At 39.1% G+C, this 19,022-nt stretch overlaps 1 protein-coding gene across 3 annotated transcripts in view; it reads right to left on the reverse strand.

Annotated features, from left to right (window-relative positions):
• PPIP5K2 (diphosphoinositol pentakisphosphate kinase 2) overlaps positions 1-19,022 on the reverse strand; it is a 54,966-nt gene that overhangs the window by 30,014 nt on the left and 5,930 nt on the right. For all 3 annotated transcript variants that reach the window (XM_030467030.1, XM_030467029.1, XM_030467028.1), the window contains exons 2-9: positions 16,426-16,811; positions 14,670-14,865; positions 13,921-14,011; positions 12,942-13,027; positions 9,674-9,828; positions 9,176-9,277; positions 4,430-4,591; positions 3,200-3,321 (exon numbers count right to left, since the gene is read on the reverse strand). In XM_030467030.1, coding sequence (XP_030322890.1) covers positions 3,200-3,321; positions 4,430-4,591; positions 9,176-9,277; positions 9,674-9,828; positions 12,942-13,027; positions 13,921-14,011; positions 14,670-14,865; positions 16,426-16,569 — 1,058 coding nt within the window. In that variant the 5' untranslated portion in view covers positions 16,570-16,811. The remainder of the gene's footprint in view (positions 1-3,199; positions 3,322-4,429; positions 4,592-9,175; positions 9,278-9,673; positions 9,829-12,941; positions 13,028-13,920; positions 14,012-14,669; positions 14,866-16,425; positions 16,812-19,022) is intronic.

The following is a 19,022-nucleotide window of genomic DNA, read 5'->3' on the forward strand; positions in this document are numbered from 1 at the left end:
CTCCAGCCTGGACTTTCCCAGGGCTGCCCTGCAGCCTTGGTGGTGATGTGACTGCTATTGTGCGGAAGCAGGGAGGAACATGGTATCATTTTCCTGTATATTTGCATGCATTTAGTAATTTTCCTTTTTATCATTATTGATTCATTAAAGCTGTGTAGTTTAGTTTCCAACCCATAAGTCTTCCTCCCTTATTCTCTCTCCTTTCTTTATCAGGAAGGGAGGGGGATTAATAGAGAGCATCTGTCATTCGCTTAATTGCTGGCTCAGCATCAAACCATGACAGATTTATTGGTGCCCAACACAGGACTTGAGCTTAAGCCCAGTTCAATTTTTTTACTTATTTACCTGAATAGTCTGAATTCCAACTTCAGTGGGAGGATACCCAGATGGCTCCACTGAGAGGGAATTAAACTGTTTCCTTTGAAAATTTCACAGGGTTGGAAATTAAACTGATGATGCCATACCTGTGATATTTAGGGTATGTGATATGCTGCTTTGCAGATGGAATGAGTGTTAATAGCTTTAATACGAGCTGCTTGAGAAAAGCAGTTGTGATATGGTCTGCAGTACTAACATACAGTGCATGGTGTAGTGGTGTTCATAGAGGGATAAAAAACTTTGTTGGTAATTACATTTTCAGTTTTAATTTGAGAAATTGTACCATTCTGTTTCATTTCGAGCTGAGTTCACCAGATTCTAGTCAAAATGGCATTATGCTTATTATAGTTTTGATTCTCCTGCTTGGTTTTGTCAATGTTTCTCATACGTGCATATGTATTCTCATATATCATCATTTGTTGGTGAGGAGTAAGACAACTACCACAACTAGGGGAATGAGCACACCCCATAGAGAGAGCACTGCCATTTCTGCCTCTGCAGCCACTGCTCTCCCCCCCTCACTCAAGGCCACAACTTGGACATGGCCGGGGAGCATCGCCAGTGTATCTGCTACAGCTGCAGCTGCTGCCTCCACCCCCCCCAACACTGCTGCTGTTTAGAACGTGAGCCCTGCTGCTCTGCTGCTGCTGCAGACACCACAGCCGCTCCCCCACAATCCACTAGGAGAAAAGTAAAACAAAAGAAGTCAGATCTTAGCCCTAGTCCTTCGAAGTCTGCACAAGATGACCAGGTGATAGAGCAGATAAGAGGATATGACCTCTCCTTGCAGAGCACCTAAAGCAGAACCATCTGAACAGGAGGACTCAGAATCATAAGTATATGTTCAGTCCTATTCCACGAGGGACTTACTTACTCCGAGAAAGACCACTCCTCACTCAGTTACTCCCATGCTGGAATGAAGGGGCTGCTACCATAACAATAACTCAGAGAGAAGCCAGGCAGTTGGGATCCCTGGCCAAAGATGCAGGTATTGATCGGCCATTTGGGGAAAAGGCTGGAACCACCAGCCTATGGAAGACTCTTGTCATCTTTAAAGGAGAGATATCCCTATAAAGAGGAAATAGACTGCCTACAGGTCAAAGCAGCCACACCTGAAAAAGCTATCAGGTATCTGAAAGAATTGGCTGTACAAGATGATATCTATCCCAATGATGACATTGTGGATCCTTATCACATGCCCATGCCGTAAGCCTATGAGGCAAAGGTTTGTGCATGCTGCACCATCACCATTTAGCCATACACTATCAGTAATGTTATGGGTTCCTGGAGAAATGGAACCATCTGTGGGTGATGTGATTAAAACAGCATGAGAATACGAAGATGCTGTCACGGCTTCTCATCGGGCCTGGGTCTCAGCTGTGAAGTAAATGGCTGAGAAACTGCATCTGCCCCATTTTTCTCAAATAGGAGGACAAGACATTGCGGCCTTTAAGAGGAAACACCCTTCTATGAGACTGAATTGAGAGAAACAGAATTCAGCAAGAGGAATCCTAGGGACACTCCTGAGTGAGAGTGGAGAGGATATGAAAAAGTGGGATCAGAAACCTACTGCTGTCCTACAGGCATGAGTATGTAAGTTGCTGACTAAGACGAATACCAAAGGAGGTCCTTCTAAAAGGATGGCTGCTCAAGTCTCCAGTGTGGAGCTACCTAATCTGAGTATGCTGGTCACTCAAGATCCCTGTACATCAGGTGTGAGTAATGGGGGTGCAAACACCAGTAATTCACATACTGACAGTGCTGTATGTGCTCAAGCTTAGAGGTGCCCTGCCTCCAGTCAGGTGGAGGAGAGCAACAACTGAACCTATTGGACTGTGTAAATTCGATGGCCTGGCACATCAGAGCCCCAAAAGTAAAAAGCCTTGTAGACACTGATGCACAGTGCACACTAATGCCATCTTATCAGAAAGGGACAGAATCCATCACTATTTCTGGAGTGACAGGAAGATCTAAAGAACTGAGTGTTGTGAAGGCTGATGTGATAAATCTGTCACGGTTTAACGCTGAGCCAGAAATTAATCAAATGACAAGCATAAGGAAAAAATAATGAGATAACTTTTTTTCAGAGCATTCAACAGCTACAATAATTTGATTAAAAAGAAATCAAAATTGGTATGAGAACTGTAACTCAAAAGGTGCCCTAAAACAACATAACTACTTATGTTAGTTGGGATTTAATCTTATCTCTTCCTCAATTTAATAAGATCCCAGACGATCCGATAATGCAGAAACTCATGATGTATCAGTACAATCTTACTGTAAAACCAGTTTAACTAACCAAAATGGTAATTTGAGAGCCACAGAGTTCACTTCCTAACTCTGTACCATCCCTTGTAACACCTTTTTTTTTTGCTTCCAGAAGCACAGTGAAGATGATACGACAGAGACACCTTGATATTACATAATTTTGGATTTACCAGTATGAAATGCACAAATATAGAAGTACACAACGTGTTCAGATCACTGAAAATGTACATTAATTTGGGCACATATTAAACAGCAGCAATCATAATCATGCAGTGGTGCATCTCTACTTAAAAAAAATCTGATACCTTTAAGAACTTTCAGCTTTCAATATACTTATTCAGTAAGCTTTAAATATTCACAAAGCAGTCAGATGTTTTGGATGACTTTAGGAATAAGGAATTTAGTTAAGATTTATCAATTTTAAAAATATATTTAAATTATTTATTTTATTTAACTTTTAATAATTAATATAGGAATAAGTAGCAAATAAATATAGACACATACAACAGAATGAATAGGTAAGATTCCTGAAAAAAAATTAGTAAACTCTTACCCCAGTATCTTAGCACAATCATCATAGTATTTCATGGAGTTTTTCACAAAACTGAAGCCGTTCACATCACAAACATAGGACTGACCATTAGCACGCAGCAAATCAAAGCCACAAACTGTTTGCTGTTTTTAGGAATAAAAGTTCAGGTTATTCATTACCTTCTCTAGGACTGCTTATTCCAAATTAACTTTATATTTTAACCCAGTATTCATCTGAAAACATGACAAAAATGACAGATTTTATACTTTGCACCTTTTGCCAGTTCCATATTAGTTTTGCTCACATCATGTAAACATCATCCTATTTTTAACTTTATATCCCCAAGTTGATTATACCCTTCCTACATACCTTTAGCAGTACTAGATGTGAACAAACTTAATCTTTGAGATTTACAACACAAGCAATGATGGGCCTACAAATTCCTCATTCTGACAGTGATAGTGATATGACAAAATACCAATAAAACCAATTTTGCATAAATTTAAAATTGACAGGATAGTTTTGACACTGATAGAATACTGATGTTATTAGTACAGGATATTAGATGCTATTTTAAGAAGTTACTTTTTTAGATCTCAAAGCCCACTTTTCTAGATGATAGAGGCTCACTCCCTTCAGGCTCCAGAATGCTATCACAGTTACACATAGATGATGAGACAGAATGAACAACAGCCTTTTAATAAGACAAATGAAATGAGGGTAAGAAATTGAATGAAGTTTGGAACAAAGTAATCTTAAAGCTACACAAAAATGGAAACTATCAAAAACTTCAGATAAGGACCTAGTCATGTCAATACCAAATTAACATTTACTACTATCCAATGTAAACACTAGATATCAAAAGTTACAAAAACTTCCACCATGTTAGTGAAATTGCATTCTGCTAACATAGAAATCATTAAAAAAATGTGTAAACATACCGTGCATAGAACAGATACACTGTGGACTAGCAAAGCACAATAGCAACATGTGAATTCAGGAAACTTATGGAACATAAGCAAGCCACCCAGAACATTTCAATGCATTAAATGAAGTCTTTTCTAGTTTAAAAGAAGATGGGGAAGTTCAACTTTTAACCTTTCTACTAGTTCTGCAGCAGTTATCACTCTTGGCTCTATGCACTAAAACCCTATGACAGTTCCATGTAACAAACAATGAATTACATTAAATTAATTTAATTTAATTTAGTTTAATTACATGTTTGATCAGGTAGGAAAGCAATTAGCTTACTTTAAAGGCAAGGCACACTTTCCAAGCAATTAATTTCTCTCTTGCATTCAAGATGACTGGATACCTCACTTCTTTTCCTTCACTATCTCGTTCCACTTTGCCATCCAAAGCTGGAGACTTTCGGGCTTCAGCATGAGCATAATCTGGACCTACTGTGTACACCTATATTGAAAAACAGGAACCTTTGATAAAGTGTAATTAAATTACATTACAAATATGCATATATCTTGTTAAATTCATCTCAAAGTGATAATGACCTCAAAAGATACATCATTGAAAATGTCACTCTAAAGTACTTCCCTCAATGGTGTTCTCTGCCTTCAGAGAACCTACATAATTTACTGACCTAGGATAAAGCAAAAGGAGAAAACAGCTTAAGCACTGGTAAAGAAAAAGAGTAACTATAAAATTAATTTCTTAATTATGGTGGTACAGAGGTAGAGAATTATTCTTTTCTCACCAAAAAATCTGCAGAATTTGGAGAGCAGATTAATTAGAGAATTATTTCAATCTATTTTATTATGGAAATCTAGATGCAGGACTAAGTGATTCTCCTCAATAAAAATGTTTTAGGTTTTTTGTATTTTAGGCAGGATAAAACAAAGCAGAGATCTACCTAGTTTTAGTATGACTTGAGAGAATGACTGTGTACCTGCTTTGCCACGGTTTTGATGCTCACTGAAAGAAAGTACCAGGGGATATGCCAGAAGAGACTTGTCAGCAGCTCTCAAAACCAGGTTACTGTCACTTTAAATAAAACCAAAACTCTAAGCTTTGATTAAAAACTATTCAACTAAACCAGATGTATGCAAATACTGCCAAATTACTCAATTCAGGCAAGAGGGTGAGTTAGGTAAAGCTGCCTCGTTCCACAGAATCACAAAATCACAGAATCATTGAGACTGGAAAAGGCCTCTGAAATCATCAAGTCCAGCCTAAGAGCTAACACCACAGCAGCTAGACCATGGCTAAGTGCCACATCCAGCCTTTTCTTTAACACCTTAGGGATACTGACTCCACCACTTCCCTGGGCAGCCTATTCATAGAATCCTTGAATCATAGAACCCTTGGGGTTGGAAGGGACCTCGAAAGACCCTTCTCCATGAAGAAGTGCTTTCTGATATCCAACCTAAACCTTCCCTGAAGCAGATTCAGGCCGTGCCCTCTCTGTTCTATCACAAGTTGCCTGGGAGAAGAGTCCAACCTCCACCTGACTACAACCTCTCTTCAGGTGGTTGTAGAGAGTGATAAAATACCCCCTGAATCTCTTCTCCAAGCTAAACAACCTCAGCTCCCTCAGCCTCTCCTTATAAGTGTTTCCCTCTACCCCTTCACCAGCCTCATTGCTTTCCTCTGGACCAACCCCAGCACCTTAATATCCTTCTTGAAGTGAGAGGCCCAGAACTGGACACAGTACTCAAGATGAGAACTTACCAGTGCTGCATGAAACAGGAGAATTACATCCCTAGACCTGCTGGCCACACTATTCCTGATACAAGCCAGGATGCCATTGGCCCTCCAGGCCACCTGAGCCTGTTGGCTTATGTTCAGCTGGCTGTTGATCAGCGCCTCCAGGTCCTTTTCCACCAGGCAGGTTTCCATCAATTCCTACCCAAGCCTGTAGCATTACCTAGGGTTGTTATGACTGAAGTGCAGGACTCAGTACTTGGTCTTGTTGACCCCCATATAATTGGCCTCAGCACATTGATTCAACCTGTCCAGACACCTCTGCAGAGCCTTCCTAACCTCAAGCACATCAACACTCCCACCCAAGTTGGGTGTCACCTGCAAACCTGCTGATGAAGCACATCCCCTCGTGTAGATCGTTGATAAATATAATGAATAAGACCAGCCCCAAAACTGAGCCCTGAGGATCATGACTATTGACAGGCCACCAACAAGATTTTACCATTTACTACAACTCTGACATACAGACAGATTTTTACCTAGCAAAGACTACATGTCTATGCCACAAGCCACCAACTTCTTTAGGAGAATGCTGTGAGAGAGAGTGCTGAAGATTTTACTGAAGTCCAGGTAGACAAGGTCCACAGGGAAGTCACCTGGTCATAGAAGGAAGTCAGGTTGGTTAGGCAAAACTTGCCTTTCCTGAACCTATGATGACTGGGCCTGATACCCTGGCTGTCCTGCACTTGCCACACGACTGCACTCAAGATGAATCTTTCAATAATTTTTCTGGCCACCAAGGCCAGGCTGACACGCCTGTAGTTCCCCAGACCCTCGTTCCAGCCCTTCTTCTAGTTAGTCAGCACACTGGGAAGTCTTCTGGAACCTCCTCTGTTAACCAAGACTGTTGATAAAAAATGGAGAGAGGCTGAGCAAGCTCCTTGGTGTCCAGGAGCTGTAGCAGGTCATTAAATGCTTCCTCCTGGATTATGGGAGGGTTGTTCTGCTCTCCTTCCTTGCTATGCAGCTCAGGGAGACGAATATCCTGGGGGCTGCTGGTCTGACAACTAAAGACGGAGGCAAAGAAAGCATTAAGATCTCAGCCTTTTCATCATCCTTGGTTGTCAAGTTTCCCCACACCCTACATCCAGTAAAGGATGGAGATTCTCCTTGGCTCTCCTTTTACTGTTAATGTATTTGTAAAAAACTTTTTGTTGTCCCTTATGACACTGGCCAGACTGAGGTCCAGCTGGGCTTTTGCATTTCTAATTTTCATTCTGCATGACCTACTAAGATCCCAGTACTCATACTGAGATGCCTGCCCCTTCTTCTGAAGTAAACTCTCCTTTTTTTCCTGAGTCCCAGCAAAAGCTCCCTATTCAGCCATGCCAGTCACCTTCCTAGCATACCAGGACAGCCTGCTCCTGCAGTTTTAAGACTTCCTTCCTGAAAAGTATCCAGCTGTCCTGGACCCCTCTGTTCTTTAGGACTGCCTCCCAAGGGACTGTCTCAGAAAGTGTTCTGAAAAGGCCAAAGTCTGCTCTCCAGAAGCCTATGGTAGAGGTTTTGTTAAGCCCTCTCCTTACTTCACTAAGGGTTGAGAACTTAGCCATTTTGTGGTTGCTAAGCCCAAGACAGCCTCTGACCACCACATCTCCCACAAGTCCTTCTCTGTGAACAGTAGATCTAGTGAGGCATCTCCTCTAGAAGGCACACTTACCAGCTCTGTCAGGAAATTATCTTCCATAGACTTGAGGAACCTCCTAGCTTGTCTCCTCTCTGTGCTGTAATTCCAGCAGACACCCAACAGGTTGAAGACCCCACCAGAACAAGGGCTAGTGATTGTGAGACCACTGCCAGATATTTGTAGACTGCTCAGTCTGCCTCCTCATCCTGGTTGGGTGGTCCATAACAGACACCCAACAGGATCTCCACCTTATTTACCTTCCCCCTCATCTTTACCCATAGTAACTCAACCTTATAATCAAACTCTATACAATCATGATACTCCCTAACAGACAGAACCAGCCCACCTAACTCCTCTTCCTCTCTGTCCTTTCTGTAGAGCTTACAACTATCCATTGCAGCATTCCATAGTGAGAGCCACTGTCAGAGCTGTCATGCCACACAATGGCTTTTAGCTCCTCCTGTTTGTTACCCATGTTGCATTGGTGTAGATGCACTTGACCAGCACGCTGCTCCCTCTGTTCCCTTCAGCACAGAATCTCCTATGGCAATTACCCTCCTTGTATTAGAAAATAAGAAAATAGAAAATACTCCTTCTATTTTTTATAGGAGCTATCTAATGCGTGGGGCTGCCTGTCTCCACAACTCCCTGAATGGACCTTGATCAACATCATCATTTGCTTGGTCCTCCACTTCCAGAGCACCTGAACTTGTGTAAGGGAATTCCATCTGCTCAAGTTGCAAGAAACTTTTCTTTTTGTAAACAAATTTGTAAAATTTTTACTCAGACCTCTGTAAACCTTGATTATCCTGATTGCAAAGTGCTACTCAGTGTAACTATCTGAAAAGTATAGCTCACAAAATGTAGCAACTTAAAGAACCCGGAATTTGTGTGAGGATATAAAATGAGCATTCCTCTGAAGGATCACCAAGAGGAAGAAGTGGACTGCAACTGATAAAAATGCTCTTTGACCCAGGACTGGATTAGATCTCACACTCTCTAAACCTTCAATTTTGTTTAAATATGCTAATTTAAAACATGAATTTTACATGTTTTGTGATGGGTTTGAAACACTCAGAACTAACACAAAAGGAAAAAAAGCAAACTCCACATGACTGGATTAACCTCTATTCTGTTACTGCTCTATTTCAGCACTCTGATAGCTGATTGCTACATTTTTAAAGAAAACAGATGGGAAAAAAGTGAAAATACTTACATTTAGGGTCTATGCATTATTTTCAGCAACTTCATGTAATATTAGTATGGAAATTTTGTTTATTTTTTAGAATACTATGATAGTTGGTAGAATCTATTTCAAATTCCAATTCCTTTGTAAGCTTCAGACAAAATACCTACGTAGCAACTATGTGTTTACATAGGGATGTATATAATGTTCTGGCACTAATACAGTGCAAAAAAGGAAAGACAGTGTGTATCACAATAAGCCTCCAGCACTTAATTCTAGCAACATAAGCAAAGCTGAACAAGTACTGTTTAGCTAGAGCATGAATTACATTCTTTACTTACAAACTGCATAAAAATGTCATTAAAATTAATCCTTGACACAAAGATATACTCTCATTTCTAAAACAGACAAGTTCTCAGAGCACTTCACTGTTCTAAATATAAATTAAAATGCACAGTTGCCATACCTTCACATCAGTGCCATCTGTAGGCATGAATTCCTCATAAATATAGGAGCCTGTTTTTCTCACGCTGCTTTCAGGGGAATAAACACTGCTTCTGCTACCAATCTGAAATGAATATTTTTCTGTTAGTAAACTCTTAGTCTACTAAGACTGAGAAACTTTAGGGTTCCTTAAAACAGCACACTTGTTTTGAGAAAACACCTCCTGTACCAAATGAAGCAGGTAGGTTTTAATTGTTGCCAAAAGATTTCTGTAAGATCCTAAAAGCATACTGATAGTTTGCTTTCTTTACAAGAATCTGCAGTGGTTGACAAAATACTGCAAGGAACAAGGGTCTTCATTCAGTATATATTTCTCCTTAAAGAAGTTTCTCTGGTATGTCACTACTCCTATAGAAGCAAGACATGACAAAACAAGTCTCAGCTTGGATAGGACAGAATTATTTTGCAATTCTGTTCTGACACCTTATACTTTTCAATGGTGTTAGTATAATATCCTCACCTTTCGAAAGAGTCTCTGGCTTCCACCCCCAGCAGATGTTGGATAATAAATGTAAACATTGTGGTCCTCAGCACTAACTGGCTTTTCTACAAAAGGCTTTTGGAAAATTTCTCCATTTACTTCCACATGATCTTCTCCTTCAATTAAGTTGCATTCTGATGAAACAACGCAGAGATGTAACAATACATTAATGGAATGAACATTTAGAGATTGGAGAACCACTACTGGTTGGCTGAATGCAGAAGTATTTATTTGACTTCTGTAGCATAAATGAGTCCTTCACCCCCTAGATTCTGAAGACGTTTTAACCTAAAATAACTTGCCTCTTAACAGCTACACTACAGTAAAATTTCAATTATCTTTATTTTTTTCTTATGTATTAATTTGTGTATATTAATCTGCCATTGCAATGTCCTTCTGGAGCCTCGGTTTGAGTTTGGAGGCCCTTACATTCCAGTTGTTCTATGATGTCTCTAGGAGGACTGTGAGCCAAGCTTTCAGAATCACGCTTTTCAGATACATACTTGTCCTGCCTTTGGCTGGGATGGATCTAGTTTTCTTCACAGCAGCTGGTATGGTGCTATGCTTTGAATTTGTGACCAAAACAGTCTTGATGTTTAACTATTGCTCAACTGTTCTTCTCTTCACATACTGCCACTACAGCCAGCATGGGGTAAGTATAAACAAGGAAAATGTAGGTCCTTCCCTAAAGGAAACGTGAGATACTGATACCAAACAGGATACTGAGAAAGCTGAGGTGCTCAGTGACTTCTCTGCACCTGTCTTCTCCAGCAAGCACTCCAGCCTCATTGTAAAGGCCACAGCAGGTGAAAGTAGGGACTGGGAGAACACATTACCACCCACTGCAGAAGAAAAGGTTTGTGACCATCTGAAGAACCTGAAGATGCACAACCCTATGGGACCTACTGAGGTCCATCCATGGGTCCTGAGGGAGCTGGTGGATGCAGTTTATAAGCCTCTGTAGATATCTGAGAGGTCGTAGCAGTCTGGTGAGGTTTCAATTGATTGAATAAAAGGTAACATATCCCGTTTTTAAAAAGGGGGAAAAAAGAAGACCCAGGAACTACAGGCCACCCAGTCTCACCTCTGTGCCCAGCAGGATCATGGAACAGATCCTCCTGGAAAATCTGCTGGGGCACATAGAAAATAAGGAGGTGACTGGTGACAGCCAATGTGGCTTCAGTAAGGGCAAATCATGCTTGACCAATCTGGTGGCCTTCTATGACAAAACTACAGAGACGGGAGGTAGTGGTAGAGCAACTGGCATCATCTACCTGGATTTGTGCGAGGCATTTGACACTCTCCCACATGACATCCTGGTCTCCAAACTGACAAGACATGGATTTGACAGATGGACCACACTACCAATAAGTAATTGGTCGGATGGCCACACCCAGAGAGTTGTGGTCAATGGCTCAGTGTCTTAGGTGGAGGCAATTAGTGTTCCTCAGGGGTCAGTATTGAGAACAGTGCTGTTTCACATCTTTGTTGGAGATGGTGGGATAGAGCACATCCTTGGTGAGTTTGCTGACAATATGAAGCTGTATGGAGTGGCTGACACCTTAGCAGGCAGGACATCCAGAAGAACCCTGACAGTCTGCATAGGTGGGCCCATGCCAACCTCATGAAGTTCAACATGGCTAGTTGCAAGGCCCTGAACCTGGGTCAGAAAACTCCAGGCACGAATACACTTTGGGGGGGAGAATGAATAGTGAGCAGCCCTGAGCTCTGCTCTGATCTTTTGAGATTGCATCTGGAATATTGAGTACAGCTTTGAAGCCTCTAGCACAGGAAAGACACAGATCTGTTGGAGAGGGTCCAGAGAAGGGTCATGAAGACGATCATAGGGCTGGAGCACCTCTGCTATAAAGACAGGCTGAGAGAGTTGGGGCTATTCAGCCTGAAGAGAAGACTCAGGGGAGACTTTACAGAGGCCTTCCAGTGCATGAAGGAGGCCTACAGGATAGCTGAGGAAAAGCTTTTCACCCAAGTGGATAGTGACAGGACAAGTAATGGTTCTAAGCAGAAAGACAGTAGATTTAGGTTAGGTATTTGGAAAAAAATTCTCCACTATGAAGGCAGTCAGACACTGGAATAGGATGCCTAGGGAAGTTGTTGATGCCTCATCCCTGGAATTGTTTAAGGACATGTTGTCCTCGTTTGGGCCAGGATAAAAGTGATTTTCTGTTTTGTACTTTTGCTTCTAGCTAAGTCTTGTAAGTAATTGCTGAAATTAACAGCAAGTTTCTCAGACAGTGTGTGCTTCTAGGACTGATAACACTCCATGTTTATAGTTACTGCTAGAGACTGGTATGCAGAGCCAAGGACACTGCTCAGCTCTGAGGAAAACTTTTACCCTCCAGAAGGAGTAAAGAGGTCCCCCCTGCAGCCCTGCTTTGGGGAGGAACAGACAAGATGGATGCCAGAATTGACCAGAGTATTCCATCCCATATACATCATACTCAGTATAAATTTGAGGCATCACAAGGGCCAAGCCAGATTTCCTGCTTCCAGCTTCCAACTGCCTGCCCTTCCTGCCTTTCCTGCTTCCCTTCCTTCACCCGGCATCCTGGAAGGATTCTATCTGTTCACCTGCCTGTGGTCCTGATCCATGCCAGCCCATATCTGTGTGTTCCTGCCTCCAGTTCCCAACTGCTGCCAACTCCAGGAGTCCAGCCTGGACTTTCCCAGGGCTGCCCTGCAGCCTCAGTGGTGACGTGAGAGTTACTGGGGGGAGAGGGGGGAGGAATGTGGTATCCATTTTCCTGTATATTTGTAGATATTTAGTAATTTTTCCTATTTATCATTACTGTTTCATTAAAATTGTGTAGTTTAGTTTCCAACCCATAAGTCTCTCTCCCTTATTCTCTCTCCTTTCTCTATCAGGGAGGAGAGATTAATAGAGAGCGTCTGTTACTCGGTTTAATTGCCGGGCCAGTGTTAAACAGTGACACATGTTGGATGAAGCTTTGTGCAATCTGGTCTAGTGGGAGATGTCCCTGCCCGTGCAGAGGGTTGGATCTTGATGATTTTAAGTTCCCTTCCAACCCTAACCATTCTAGGACTCCACGATTCTATGAAAACTTTAAATACTGGAGGAGAAATCTGCACCAATGAATTAATTCTCTGGTAAGTGAAAATTAATTCTCTGGTAAGTGAAATTTACCTTTCCTCTAGCTAGGTATTGCTCTGCAGTGAAAACAAAGAGATGTCAATGGTTGATAAGAATCTAATCATCAATTTTTACCTTGGGGATTGTTTGGATCACGGTTCAGAACTGCATATCGAGGAAGTAAAATGCCTTCAGCTTTAAGAATACCATATACTTCTCTCCTAGAAGAAAAAAATTGCAATATTGTATTTCATAGCTCATGCATAAGGAAGAAAAAAAAAAAAACCTTTTTAAAAGAAATCACACAAGGTAAGATTAAATATATTATACTCTATTAATATAATGCTTTAAAGGTCAATGACACAGCTGCACCTTTGCAGTGATCCCATCAGTATTAATAAAAATGTAATATACTGCTGTCTTCTCCACTCCAGCACGGTAACAGCAATTTACATAGAACAATTCTCTTGTTAGAGGAGACTATTAACATGCAGTCTTGAAGAAGTTTATACAGGACAGCAGCTGAAGACATCAAAATATCAGGTCCACTCACTGTTCATAAGGCTCCGATGTTTATATATTTTGCTCAGTGTTTTGTTAATATTTGCCTATGCATGATTGCTGCCTCAAAAGAAAACTGTCTTTGAGTAGCCACACAATCTCCGCATACAAAAAACTTGTGCAAAGTATTCCACTTAACAGAAAAAAAGGCCTTTAGTAAGTCATATTAATTCTCCAGCTACAGGATTTTGTGCAGTTGCTATACATACAAATACTGTATACATTTTCAGAGTTTAAACGTTTTATTTGCTAACCATTAGACAAGTCTATAACTGAATTTTTACCTTTGTAAATCTCCAGATGTAGTAAAGTACTAAAAGAAAAAACAAACCTAAAGGTACATAATTCCAGAAAACTATGCATACATTAATAAAATAAATATAGATAAAATATAAATAAAATACAATAATAATACAATAATAATAAAATACAAAATTAACTGTAATTTTATTTAGATTATTGTACAATACATATATTGCTAAGTAATACCAAAAGATTCTGACAGTCTCTGACTTAAGTAGTTTGCTCTTTACAGGTAATTAGTGCTACTTACCTGTCTTGTATGTGATACTGCATATTCAAGTCATTTATTATGAATGGATTCCTGAGTTTTGCATAGGCAACTGCTTTGTCCAGTGGAAAACCTAAAATATTTATAAAGGCAAATGAATTAAAACTACAAGACACAACACCAGTAAATAGTTTGAAACCTTCATATTCAAGCTTTAGGGTACAACCAGAGAGATGATTTAAGATTCTTCCTCAACTACAGAGACACTTCATATTAGCTTAAGACAACCATGAAACTAAACCTAATTTTAGGCTGTCTGTCTCCAGTTCCCTCCTCCTCATTCCATATGCCCTCCATTTCCATGGAACCAGAACTAAGACTTTCATTGCCTCTGGCAAAAAAACTAAACTTCAGTCTACTCATCTTGGTTCATGGCCCAGCTCCATGAAAAATCCTAGATTTTTCAAATAGCAGAGATATTTGAAAGAAGTAGCCAGAGACCCAACACTCCCACTGAGAAAGCAGCATGCTTTCACAGTACTGGAGCAAGGATTAGTTCACCACTTCCACTGACTCCACAAATATTTACCAATGAAATAGTTATTTTACATACTGCCAGACAGGGCTTTCTCAAGCAATTAAAGCGGAATACTGTTTTTAGTAAAAAAACTGTTTTAAAAAAGTAGTAAAAAGCCTTATTTTAAAAGGCTGGGTTTTAAAAGTTAATTGTGTTCAAACAGGCTGAAGTATGCATATGTCAAAAATATTTATGGTACTATTAGAAGATTTACCTTTAGAATGAAAAGAAATGAGACAGTCACATAATGGCCAGTTTTCTACTGGCTCATTCAAAATAACATCCTCTTCAAATATTACCACAGTTATGTACTTAAACATGGAGAGGCGCTCAAGAATCTCCTTCATTGGTTTGGACTTAGATTTCTTAGCCATTGAACAAATCCCAACTGCAATTTGTCTTTCTGGTGGCTAAAGGGGAGGAGAAGAAAGCAACTATTTTTCAACTATTATTTTCAGAACACAACAAGGTTTTAGCTACACAACATTAGAGCAGATATGATGTTAAAATCAATGGACTACTTTAAATTTAGGTTTTAGTCAGGTAAATTGCTAGCAAGTAACAAAATGCAGCACAACAGCACACCAAACTGCATTTTTATGAAAAATACCTCAAAAAAATACCTGTTCAGTAGCTCCACACTACTTTTTGTGAGTATCATATCAGGACAATACACAGGATGAAAATCTAAGTCAGAAATGTCAAATCTAAATGAAATCATACTTACAGCTTATTTTGAAATTAACAAGCAATTAATTTTTAAGATACTTATTTTTTCTACATCTACTTAGTAGCCACAGGGCTTCTCATCTAATTATATAAAAACTCGTAAACCAGAAAATACTATTCTCAATTTCTGAGCTATTTTGTACATAGACAGTTTTCTTTTTCTTCTTTATAGTCTACATTTTCTTTCATGCTACAAACTTCTAAAAAGTTTTTCTAAAGTTTTCTTCTAAAAATTCTTTCCCCTAGCAGTATTCATAAGTGTCACAGAAAACTTACTCCTCTGTCTAAAAAGAAACTAATCCAAATTCCCCGCAGAACAAAGCTTTATTTCAATTTACTCTTATTTTAAACCGTGGCCAATTACTTTCTCTTGCTAAGTAAAATGACTGAATTGAGCTGAGCTGCTAATCTTGCACTATTTTTCTGTATTTCCAAGTTACTTTTAACCATCGTGATACATCTTATTCACACTTCCTTGCACTTAAGCTTCTTCAGGTATAGTTGTAATAAGTGAAAATTTAGTTTGACTGCTCCCTAAAGTCAAACTATCCTGCACACTGAAAAGAACAGCACAATAATGGTAAAAAAAAATTATGTAACATGACTCATGTCATTGAAAAAATTACTCATGTCTAACAAAATCAACAGTTTGCCTTAAAAAAAACCTGGTAACCACAGTGCTAACACAATTAAGAACTGTCTTCAAGGATAATAAACTAAGCTATAAATTAGTTTATTTGTTAATTTATTAGTTTATTTAGTTTATTTATTAATTTAGCATGCACTTCTTTACACCAAGACAAGGAAGAACTGAAAATGTCAGATTCTAATGAAAACAAGTGAGACAACAAAAAAAATGTTGAGTTTGTCCAAATTAAAAGTTAACTGCAGCAGTTAACTCCCATCTTTTGCTACTAATTAACCAAGTAAATAAAATGAAAGCTTATGCCATGAAGTTTATTCCCAGAACCCAAGTCAAGTCTGAAAAGCTGGTACATCAGCATCATCTGCCCGGAAACTCTGCAATAAGGTCAAGAGCATCTACTTTGAAGTTCCAACAGACTTCTTTTGAAGCATGCTGCATTTCCAAACATAACTGGCAAATCATTATCCAAATCTGAACAACGTCTCAATTCAGAACACCACTTCAGCATTAGATTTCTGTTGGCTAATGGCATTTAACAGAAAAATAATGCTAGAGAACATACAGAATAGTACACACATGCCCCTATAGTACATACAGAGTCATATTCTTCTTCCTCTTCTTCCCCAGGGTCATAGAAGTGTTCATAATCTGATGGTCTAGCTGAATCCAGTAATTCTTCTCCATCTTCTCCACCCACAAAGAATCTAGGAGGATCATTCTCTGTTGCACTAACAGACATGGTTACAAGATCCTGAGAGATCTAGGTAGAAACTGCAGCCACTTTGGCAGCTGTGATACTGGGCATGTTTCCCACTGGCTCAGGAACACAAAAGTCTCCTGCTCTTTGATACTGCATGTGCAGAGTTGCCACTGTGATGATGTTTGTCAGACACAGTTTAACTGGTATCATCTGCTCATTATTGGCTGGAGTTGCTGCTCCATGATAGGCTACTGCTTCCTGAGATAATACAAATTCTTAACCTAAAAGAAATATCCAAACAGTTAATAAACACAAAAAAAACCCACAAAAAAAACACACACAAAAAAACCCAAAAGAAAACAAAAAACCCACCAAAAACACTTGATAAAGGCAGACAAAAATAAACCCTTATTTAGAAAAAGAATGTGAACATTTACATACCTCCAAGCAAAGCATAAGAAAAAAGCCCATGCACACCACACACACGCTGTATACACACACTCTGTGTAGAGCAGGGGGAATAATTTTAAGATATTTTCAAACAGACATTTTAAAACCAGATCATATAATTCACAAAAGTAAAAAACTGTCAAATTATTTTTTTCCTAACTTAAAAGTACAGAACATATATTCTTTAGGAAAAAATAAAACAAAAAAAATCGTCTCAAATATCCACAGCATTTTACTTGCCACCCCTGTCATTCACTATTTTTCCCCAAAAGTCTTCTGATGAAACAGCACACAGACCAAAAGCATAATGAAAACTATAAAGCCTTCATTAGGACTACTCTTAAATAGAATCCCATGATTTCAAAAACTGACTGAATCACCAAAATAAAAACAGAAAGTATGTGCCAGCTTGATGTTTCCCTACTTATTTTTGACAAAGCTTTGCTTTATTTTTACAATGAAAAATTAATATATATAATGGGGTGCACTGTCTTATGTAAAAAGTACTAAACACTAATGCACCAGACATGTGAAAATAAAATCGTGACCAAGTAACTTGTAAAGAGAAAAAGAGGGTCAGATCTATCTTCTTTAAACAGGTAAGTCTTCTTGCTGTAATTTGCGCATGACTTTATACCCTTTATTATAATCCACATATAACTACTTTAAAAAATAAGAAGTTAATTGTTTAGAAGCTCACCTGATCAAATTATTTAGGTTGCTTATTAGTCAGATAAATACTAAGTAAGAGACAATGATGTCTCAAGAGAACTGATTTTGTCTTTAAATATCTCTCAAAATTACTTTGGCTATTCTTCAAATGAAGTGAAATAACAGTAAATTCCCAGTGGTGATCAACCATTCAGCTTCTTGTGAAAGAGGGTGGTAAACAGAGCAAAAGTCACCCAGAAAGAATGTCATGTCAGAGATCAATAGGTTAAGCATGGGTAAACAATACGCATGTTTGTGACACAGGTGTTGGACCAACAGACACATACAAACCGTGGAGTGACAGCAGAGGATAAGAAAGATTAATTTCTTCAATGTTTTCTGAATTGATTTCTTAAATGCATTTGTTAGGTATCACTCTCCTTCAATACTGCTAAAAATTACTTTCTCTCATTATATGTAATGCAGCCATTTGTTCTTCAAGAAACAAGAACAAAATGAATGAAGTGGAAATGAGGTATTGAGCTAAACCATGAAAGGGTGATGAAAGCAAGCTTTCCAAATCCTCTTCTAGCAAGCTTCAGAAAGTCAGAGATTATTGCCAACATATACTGGCAACTAATACGTAACTTTGAAATGGTGTTAGAAAAAAAGACCCCAAAAAACCTATTAAAGCCAGAAAATGAAGTCTAACAGTTCCTTTTCCTCCCTTCAGCTTTTGAAAACCTAAGGCCTTCTTATGAAGTAGGAAAAGTACCACTTAAAGGATGTAAGCAGGAAGCAATGAAAATAAGTTTTTTAGGCTTTTTTTCTAACTATTCCTGTAGTGTACCTTGTGACAACTGAAGCTGTCAACACCGTGTGCAGTTATCGATTACTTATTTCATGAGGATCTCTGGCACTACGTGGTGCCTAACCTAAAGACTGAAGGGAAACCATAATTGTCTTAAAATAACTCAAGGATACAACCTCAAAGGCTTAATTCCCTAGCAGACTTACATGGAACTCAGGTGCTTTTCTACCTTCTTCACTTGAGAATCTGAAGAGTATTGATGTTATGGGTAGAAAGCTAATGGGCAGCTGCACTTGCAGAAAACAGACTTTGAACAGTCACATAGTCTGTGTGGACTTGAATTATTTTCAGCAAGGTTAATTATATTGTTCACCCATCTAAAGCTGGATGAATTGCTAGATTGCCACCACATGCTGGGAATCACCGAATTGCAAATAACTTGGTATTCTGACTGCTGATGGTTACCAGCTAATCTCCCAGATAGTAGATGCTGTCATTAGCACAAATTTGAGTAAGGATAAAATGAGTAAATCATATACTTTTTAGAATAAATGTTTTCAGAGGTGGGAATTAAAAATAT

Source organism: Calypte anna, chromosome Z (assembly GCF_003957555.1).
Source record: "Calypte anna isolate BGI_N300 chromosome Z, bCalAnn1_v1.p, whole genome shotgun sequence".
Lineage (NCBI taxonomy): Eukaryota > Metazoa > Chordata > Aves > Apodiformes > Trochilidae > Calypte > Calypte anna.